This window comes from Chelonoidis abingdonii, chromosome 1, assembly GCF_003597395.2.
Source record: "Chelonoidis abingdonii isolate Lonesome George chromosome 1, CheloAbing_2.0, whole genome shotgun sequence".
Lineage (NCBI taxonomy): Eukaryota > Metazoa > Chordata > Testudines > Testudinidae > Chelonoidis > Chelonoidis abingdonii.
The window spans coordinates 274,727,041-274,736,731 of NC_133769.1; the positions used below are offsets into that span (position 1 = coordinate 274,727,041).

The 9,691-nt window shown below is 39.1% G+C and overlaps 1 protein-coding gene across 1 annotated transcript in view; it reads right to left on the reverse strand.

The window, feature by feature from the left end:
• Positions 1-9,691, reverse strand: part of DNAJC3 (DnaJ heat shock protein family (Hsp40) member C3) — a 71,407-nt gene that overhangs the window by 43,506 nt on the left and 18,210 nt on the right. The window contains exons 3-4 of the mRNA XM_032785014.2: positions 8,978-9,102; positions 5,874-5,948 (exon numbers count right to left, since the gene is read on the reverse strand). Of these exons, the coding sequence (XP_032640905.1) occupies positions 5,874-5,948; positions 8,978-9,102 (200 nt within the window). The remainder of the gene's footprint in view (positions 1-5,873; positions 5,949-8,977; positions 9,103-9,691) is intronic.

The window sequence follows — 9,691 nt, forward strand, 5'->3', positions numbered from 1 at the left end:
TTATATTTATCAGAATTTGTTTTGCTGCTTTGGACTCGCTCCCCGCTTTGAGTTAGCAACGTGCAGAGTCCCCGTTGCGGGTGTGTTTTCTTTACCTTCATTAAAAGCCATATCACTCACTGTGTGTGTGTGTCTCGTCCCTGCAGAGCACTTAGGCATGTAACAGAACTTAAGAGTTTGATTTAAAGATGTTTAATTTGCATATTTTGACAAGTTGTGTTTTAGTGGTTATAAAGCTTTACACTTATTGAAACTCAAAACCTACCATCATTAAACAATCATTCTCTGACAAACAACCATTATCTGAGCCCCACCACAAATTTCCCACAACTACAAAAATTTAAAAAAAAAAAAAAATGAAAAAATGGTTTATGTTTAAACATGTCAAAATTATAAAAAATAAAAATAAAATTCTGCCAAGTCTAAATATTATATATACACAGAGTTTCATTAGAGCACAAAATGTTGACGAGTCAAAAAATCCAAAGTTTGGGTTTCACTCACAAGCTTTTACTATGCTTCTACACCTGATCAGACTATGATCCAACCTCGCAGACGTGTGTGCAAGTACTGCAGCTGCTTTTCACATGTTTGAAATTAACAATTAAAGCAGCCTATTGAATGTACAGGTCAATTAATTCCTCTGTGTGGAACATGTAATATCATAGCCTGTGTACCTAGCTATAGAGAAGAAGGTATGGCTTGTACCTAGAGAATGGAGAGGGTGAGGGAGGATCTCTTATATCTAAGTGGGTTGGGATCTAGGATCCTTATTGGAAGAAATTTGTAAGTACAAAGGTGTTTAAGTCACTAAAGAGAAAGTGAATGGACTAGATTGAGTTGTGTGCTTTACAGTGACATTGTAGACAGAGGAAGCCATTTGTGAATGTTAAAAAGCAAGGACACAGTCCAGGTGGGAGGGCCTCTGTTCTGTAGAGCTGCAAAGAGACAGACTGCAGTATGCCTAGTAGAAGCAGCAATAGGCTGCCAAGCATAGGGAGAGGAACAGTTTCTATCAGGTCCAAGGAGTAAAGGAATGACATTGAGCAAACAAAAATTCAGGCTGAATATCAGGGGGATGGAAGGAAAACTCATCTAACAGGGAGATCTGTTAGGCTGTGAAACAGTCTCAAGGAAAAATGGCAGAAACCCCATTGTTTGAGTTACTAAAAATTTGAGAGGAAACACACTAGAATATCCTCTAAAGGAAAGTCCTGCACTGACTAATTAACTAAATTCCCTTCCCCATTTCTCATCTACGATATTTACAATAATGCTAGATTACTAAAGCGGGGGAAGAATCCAAAAAGCTGCACATTAGATTGCCTTCTCTATTTGCTGCTACCACTTTTACTACAGGGTAAATAATCAGGGGGCCTAGTCTAATGTCAACATGGGGTGCACCTCTCATACTGAGAAACAGACGATAGCATTTTGGGTATCTCTGCTCTCATTCTGCCTGAAATAATGGTGTTAGCATTTGTATTGGACTAGACGAGGACTGTTTGCGTCATCCACAACTAAAACAGACCTCCTACACACACACTGGATGACCATGGATAAATACTATGACATATTTGTAACTGAAGCTTGTGCTAAATTAGGAAAAATATAAAAATAATTTGTAAGTACACAACATTCAAAGTTGGTTAGTCTTTGCTGACACCTAGTGAAACTATAAGAATCTTCCATTTATGGCTTTTAAATATAATTCCTCCATGCTCAAAAAACCCACAAATTCATCTCTAAGAGACTGAACATCTCTACTCACAATATGTTCATTGCAGTCCACATATACTAGTTGGTGCTTAACAGTGAAATGTTCACAACTGGAAGCAGTTTAAACAAGTCTGTCAGCAAGGCCCTTTGCAGTAGTTTCTTGGTTTCTGCACGACTCAGGTGCAGCAAACTTGATATCTGTCACTTATCACCCATCTGCTTTTGGAATGACTTTCTTCACACCAGTGCTAGAGTATTCTTCCGGGGAGGCTGAAAGACACATGGAGAAAGGTACCATGTGACTTGATGAAGCCCCCCTTTTCAGAGAGTGTCTGATCCTGCAAACCACTTAACACATCAATATTCCCATATATATCAATACAATTAATCACAGGCTTGACTAAGTGCGGTGCTGGATCAGGGCCCAGAAGAGGACGCTGACCTCTCCTCCAACTCTCTTCCTAGTGACTTTCATTGTGTGGCTGCTAACAAGAACAACAGATATGTTAGATATGAAGCATCTGAGGAACCCTGCTGACTATTCAAAGCCTTGGAGCTGTACAAAGAGACAGAATAGCCATTCCAATGAACAATAATTCTCTAGAGCTAACTAGGGACCTTTGGTTAACATGTGGCTCTGTCTTGCCCACATTCAGACAAGAAAATAGGCTTTAACAGATGCCAATATGAGTATAAATATTTAATAATGACACACTAGTGCATTTCCAAAGGAGAGAACTGAGCTGCCCAGGAGGAGCCAAAAGTTATTTTATAAAGAGGGAAGGGAGGAATTAGCAGCCTGCATTGCTGTTTTGGTTTGGGTTTTTTAAGGGGAGACGGGGAAATGAGGTTGCTTCCCCACAAAAAAAAGAGTGTCTTCCCTGCACATCCAAACCCCAATTGAACTAATTTAGGCTGGGTCTTATGTCTCTGCAGTCCCTATTGTCACTGTAGTATCCAGAAGGGCCTTCCTGCTCCTCTCTCCTTCGCCCCTTAAAGGTGTAGCAACAGTTCCCTGAGAGAGAGGAAGCTTAGCTGCCCAAGAAGAGCGGATGGTTGTTTCTGAGGAGGGTAAAGGGGAGGGAGCAGTTAGATCACAACACTAGCCTACATAGGGATTAACTCTCTGAGCCCCTATCCTCACCTGGAGGGACTGAACAACTGGTTTATTTGATTCACAGCGAGAAAACATCCTGAAAAATAGGCAATCAAAAGGGGCTCTACATTCTCGTAATCATTCAGATTTCCATGGTTTGCGTCAGCCAGGAAAGATCCCCCTCAGTTCAAGGATGCTAGGGAAACCAGCCTCCTGGGGAGAAAGTCCTGTTCCTCCATACAACACTCCTGCTGGTAAAATACCATTGTTTGCATAAGCACAAAAACTTTTCCCACCATCAGAACAGCTTCCAAATGAGGAAAAGAAGCCAAAGCAACTGTTTCTGAAAGTCAGAAGGTGCCTTTCATGTGGTATATGACTCCTGACACAGAGCCACAAGTTCTGTGACAACTATGCCCTTGTTGAAAACATTCTGACCGAGAGATATGGGTTTTCCCCATGATGTTTAAGGGAAGGTGGAGAATATTGCTTTAGAAGGTGAACGAATGGTTTCCAAGGAGGAAAGGGACCGGGGAGGGGGGGGAGGACAGATGAGACCAGTGGTAAAATTTTCCAACAAATTTTTTTAGGCTTCGAAGTCACTTAAATGCTTTTGAAAAAGTTACCCTAAGGTCCTCCTTTGGGTTCCCTTGGACTGCACCAATCCACATTCAAGAGCACACCTTCAGACAGCAGCATCAAGGTCCAACTTGTTACTCTTCTGCTTCTCAGCAGCTGGTTTAATGCTACGGTTCACAGCCTCTAATAATGAATGTAACAGATATTCCCCATTCCCCTGGTCATAAAGCAGAATTACCATACACAAGTCTTGGAAGTCATTCAGAAAGACTATCTCATCTAAGTACTTTCCATACAAACACCTAAACAAACCAACAGAAAAAAAAGTATAGTATTAATAAGTGTGTTCCCACATCTTCTGAGAAGTTTAGTTTATATATGTCTACACAATAAGACTAAATAGTTTACACAGAATGTTTGGCAGAACCACCAGGTTGGTCTAAACCCCTTAGCTTCAGAGAGTTAGGTAATTCCTCCCTTTTCCCAGCCTCCCACACATGGAACATCAGCTAAAAACAGCTTAAAACTCACTCAACTAACATTTCTAAATTATCCTATACAATTATGAGCTTGTTAAGTTAAAAAAAGCCAGGGACATACCGTACCATATTTAATTGAAGTTTGTGCTTTTAACAGAAAATTCGGAAAACAGTAAAAGTGATTATATGCACATAAGCAAATCTGTTGTGTTGTTTATAGAACTAAAGAAATAGAACAAATACAGCTACCTTGTAGAGACCAAAGAAGTCGAAGCTTCACAAATATTTTAAAATGTATATATTTCCATAATTATTATTTGATGGTCATATTCCGGTGCAATGTTTTAGTGAACTGAAATGGGTTTCTACAGATATTCATAACTAGTTTGTAATAGGCTTGATACTACTGTACTTTTCCAGCATAATGGTCCATATCAGCAGTAATTGCTAGTCATTTAGTTTTATTAATATGATACTCAACAGGTTTAAGCCAAGCAACTTTATTTTATATTAGCCAGGATTTGAAAAGTAAAGTTAAGCTTTGTGTTCTGTTGCTCTTCTAGAGCTCTGAAGCTTAGATGGGAATAAAAACTGTTTTGCTAATTTAGTGGCCAAAAAAAACAACAACAAAAAAACAAAAACAAAACAAAACACAAATGTGGTGCTAGCAGCAAATGTCTGGAGAAACATTAATTTCACACACAGACATACACACAAAAACAGTAATCAATCACTGATAGTATTAAAATCCATTACAAGGACAAGACACTCAGCTAGCCAGAGTAAGACCAGTCTCTCTCCTCTCTTCCATACCACTTAAGGGTCGTTGAGTATGACCACTAGGTTTTCTCTTAAGCACTCATGGGAAGGGTCTCCATTAAACATCAAATCTCTGTACTTCCGCACGTTTCATGAACATAGCTGAAACCACGGTATATAGTTACACACATTTATAGGGTTTCTTGACTCTGGCTTATAAAAAATTGCCTATCCCTTAAAGCTTTAAGTGCTTGACCATTAAAATACACAATTCTACATAAGAGAGAAAAGCAAAGCAAACACAGCCTATTCCAATATCTTTTGGAATTTGCTCAGCGGCCTAGACCTAGCCTGCCTGATGTGACAAGAAGAGAAGAAAGAGGCTAGTATGTTATATCAGGATGAAAATTCAGTTAATTTTGAGATTAAGTAGTTTATTTTTTGTAAGTGTGCTCAAGATTTATAAATACCTTTTACTTGACAAGATAAAAAATAAACCAAACGTGTTTTTAGGGAAAAAACCCTCTACACTACTTGTACGACCCTCATTCCTGCAGTATCTGAGCACCTCCCAATACCCACATGAGGTAAGGAGGTCATCTTATAGCTGAAGAACTGAGGCACAGAAACACTGAGTGACTTGGCAAAGGTCACACCGGAAGTCTGTGGACAAGGAACTGAACCTAGATCTTCCAAAGTCCCAGGCTTGCACTGTAAAGTCTGTACTATCCTTCCTCTTTGAAGGCACACATTTTTCCCCTAGTGTGGATGTCAAGGAAGAATGATGAAGTGGTAAACACGTTTAAACCTGACAATAATATTTTTCAAAATCCTACACTACACGATTGTTCTCATAGCAAATAATTGAAGTGATACAGAAAATGGGACAGAACAAAATCTACCTAGCCATACAAATGCAGCCTTATTTTCATTATATTGTTTAGAAAACGTCTTATATGTAGTGACATTTGCAACTGAACTGTTTCTTTATAACAGAAAAATTAAAAGTATTTGAGCTTCATTAAAAAGGTGCTATGGTTAATACACAATTACTACTTTTTCCATTGTTTGTTTATACAAAATAGCTCAACTCTGCTGCAACATCTTTAAAAAAAAAATGCAGTCTGCAACTCAGCTACATATGTATGTGGTCTACAATGGATTTAGGTTATGAGAAAATGCTCTTGGCTCATAATCTGAATTTAAAGCCAACGGTGTAGTTTTCTATGCTTTCTACTTACCACATTTTTGAAATCTTCTTCTGCTTCATCAAATTTTCCTTGCTTAAGAAGTAAATGGCCTCTCTGTAATCTTGCCTGAAATGGAACAGTAACCATTTTTGTACTTTACTCAGTTCTTATTTGTATTCAAAAAGAAAAATTAAAACCCAATCTCCCCAAATTTAATAAAATGGAAAATTTCACCCCCCATCCACATCTAGCAAACTGAAACAAAAGCAGATATGAAGGTGTCTGCTCTCTCCATCCCTTTCCTATACTGCAGGGGTAGGCAACCTATGGAACAGGTGCCGAAGGCGGCACGTGAGCTGATTTTCAGTGGCACTCACACTGCCCGGGTCCTGGCCACTGGTCCGGGGGACTGCATTTTAATTTAGTTTTAAATGAAGCTTCTGGAACATTTTAAAAACCTTATTTACTTTACATTCAACAATCGTTCAGTTATATATTATAGACTTACTGAAAGAGACCTTCTAAAAATGTTAGAATATATTACTGACACGTGAAACCTTAAATTAGAGTGAATAAATGAAGACTCAGCACACCATTTCCGAAAGGTTGCCGACCCCTGCTATGCTGTGTTCTTACAAGAGCAGCTTTAGCAAAAATGGATTATGGCTTTTTACATCAGGGTTTTAGACCAGTAATTACCCATCACTGCAAATATAGGCATAGCTCCAGTTACCAGCCAAACTCCTCCATCAGAGGACTATACCAAGAAAAACTACTGTTGATTTGCTATACTGTTTTGATTTTCTTAATTCACAGCTTTTTCAACAGATTGCAGCAAAAGAGTATGGAAATCCTTATTGTTAATACTTCTATTAACCGGATAATTTAATGAGGACACCTTAGCAGAAGCCATTGTAAAAGTCAGTGCAGATTATTTTAGAAGGATCCTAACAGAAATTTTGATTATTCAGGATAAGAACGTTTTCATGCCAGTTAATTTAGGAGAGCTATAAATGTTAAGACTTGCAGTCACCCTTTCTTAAACAAGTTCGTTAAATAAAAATCTAATGACTACAAGACAATTTATTGCTAGTAACATTGTTAAACTAGTCCTGGGACTTTAAAGATAGTTCGTATACCAAATGTTTCAATCTGATGGGGAAGAGAGAAAAAGAGAAGCTTTCCATTTATTCACTAGAACAAGGTCATTTAAAAGGCATAATTTTGTTGTAAAATTACCATATGAACAAATACATAAGCTGAATATTTTTGGTAAAAAAGTGAAGCATCAAAGAGTGGGGGTCGGCTTATAAACAGGTTTACACCAAAATTTGATTATTTTAATTCTATGGAATCATTGAATTGAATATCTAATACATTGTCACTTTGTTTACCTAGAGTGTCTGCAGGCATAGAGCCCCTCAGGGAGCTGAGGGGCTCTATGCCTGCAGATGCTCCAGGTAAACAAAACATCCCGACCCGCCAGCAGTTTACCCTGATGGGCTGGGAGCCTAAGTTTTCCAACCCCTAAAATATAGGGTCAGCTTATGAAAGGGTCATACAGTTTTTTTTGCTATTTTTACCTATCCATTGGAGGGGGGGGTTGGCTTATAAATGAACGGGCTAATGAACGAGTATATACATCTCTTACAGGAGAGAACTTGTCAAATTTGTTGTAGTAACAAATATATAAAAACAAACACAAGCTGGGGGGGGTCATAATATCTTTTAGTGGCCCAACTTTTGTTGGTGAGAGAGACAAGTTTTCAAGCTCCACAGAGCTCTTCTTCAAGTCAGGAAAAGGTACTCTGAGTGTGACAGCTAAATACAAGGTGGAACAGATTTAACTACATAACAATCTGTTCCACCTTGTATTTAGCTATCACACTCTGAGTAGCTTACACAGAGCTCTTCAGGTCTGAGAAAGCTCAAAAGTTGTCCCTTTCACTAACAGAAGTCAGTCCAATAAAATATATTACCTCATCCATCTTGTGTGTCTAATATCCTAGGACCAACATGGCTACAACAACACTGTAAACATTATATAAACTATCATTTTTCTTAAGAGAAATAGATAGTCTATCTTTACCTTTCAAACTGTGTGTAACTCAGTCTTTCCAAATAGTTATTTTTAAAATTTGAGGAGATAATCTGCAGTTCAGAACAAAAAATTGGGTAGCAGGTAGGGAGGGTGGTCAAATGGCTAATTCCAACTTCAGACGTCTCCCAATAACTAGCCTCTAAGAGCTTTGGTAAAGTAGGCGGAAATCCTAAAAAGTAACTTATTTCTTGATTTGGCAACCAATTTTACTGCTTATAAATGACTCTTAGTTAAGGCTGCGAGTTTATCATGGAAGTCATGGATTCCATCACTTTCCATGACCTCCATGACTTCTGCAGCGGCTAATGTGCCTGGCGCAGGGACAGCTAGACAGCCCCTGCGCCAGGCGTACCCGGCCACTTCTGGGCCAGTCTCGGGCCACTGTGCACCCACACCCACCACACTTCCCAGGCAACAGAGTTTGTGCATGGGAAGGGGCAGGGGGTTGGAGCAGGGGACAGGGTAAGGCGGGCCCTGGGCAACGATTACCTGAGGGGCTCCCCAGAAGCAACGACATCCCCCTTGCTCAGCTGCTTGGTGGAGGCATGGCCAGGCAGTTCTGCGGGCTGCCTCTACTCAGAGTACTGGCTTTACAGCTCTCATTGGCTGGGAACCACAGGCAATGGGAGCTGTGGGGGTGGTCCCTGAATTAAAAGTCCTGGACAGGTCACAGGCCATGACTTTGTTTATTGCCCATGACCTGTCCATGACTTTTACTAAAAATACATGTGAAAAAAAACCAAACAAAACAAAAAAACCCTTAGCCTTACTCATAATTCATTACAAACCATTAGATATGCTAGCAGAGGATTTGGGCATTTTACTATAAGCCAGGTATAAAATTAAAAGTTAGACTAGTCATGTCTCACTATCTCTCAGCTAACGCATTAGTATCTTGTGGTATCTGATGTTAAACTTCCTGAAATATGGGGTATTAAATTCTCTTTATTATACCACCAGCTGAAAAAGACTGTGCCTTATAAACAAAACAGAAAAACAAAAAGGAACACCATTTTCTTTTACCTTGAAGGAATCCCGAGAAAGCATTACTTACTGATGTGAAATCCTGCTTTAGTTCAACCACTTTACTTAAATCACGAATTGCAGCTTTAGATTTGCCCATGGCCAAATACACTGTGGCTCTTCTATAATAGGCAATGTAGTTATCAGAGTCCCCTTCTGCAAGCAAAGAAGAAATAATCAGAACATCGCCTCAACGTAATTTGGGTACAACTAAGCTGCAATCATAATAGCGGTATTACCTGATTTTAAGCAATATGACAATTATATTTAACAATTAGCAAAAGTACCATTTGTACACAGTAATATTTTACATCTCATGTAATTCGCTTATGTTAACATTATTGACAATAGAGAGGTTGTGAACATATATTAGTAATGTTACTAAGGGTTTTGAAGGTGAACATGTAAGGATATTTCAGCTCTGCAGTGGAGTTAAGCTAAAACATACTAAACCTTTTTATCTCAAATTGCAGGCCTACTTTTGGATGCATATTTAATGCTTTCACTGTTCGCCATGGTCCCTACATGTGATACTGGATGCACAAAAGAAGGAAGGCATACACATTATTCCATTAATGATCAACATTATTATATATCAGAGGGGTAGCCGTCTTAGTCTGGATCTGTAAAAGCAGCAGAGAATCCTGTGGCACCTTATAGACTAACAGACGTTTTGGAGCATGAGCTTTTGTGGGTGAATACCCACTTCGTCAGATGCATGTAGTGGAAATTTCCAGGGGCAGGT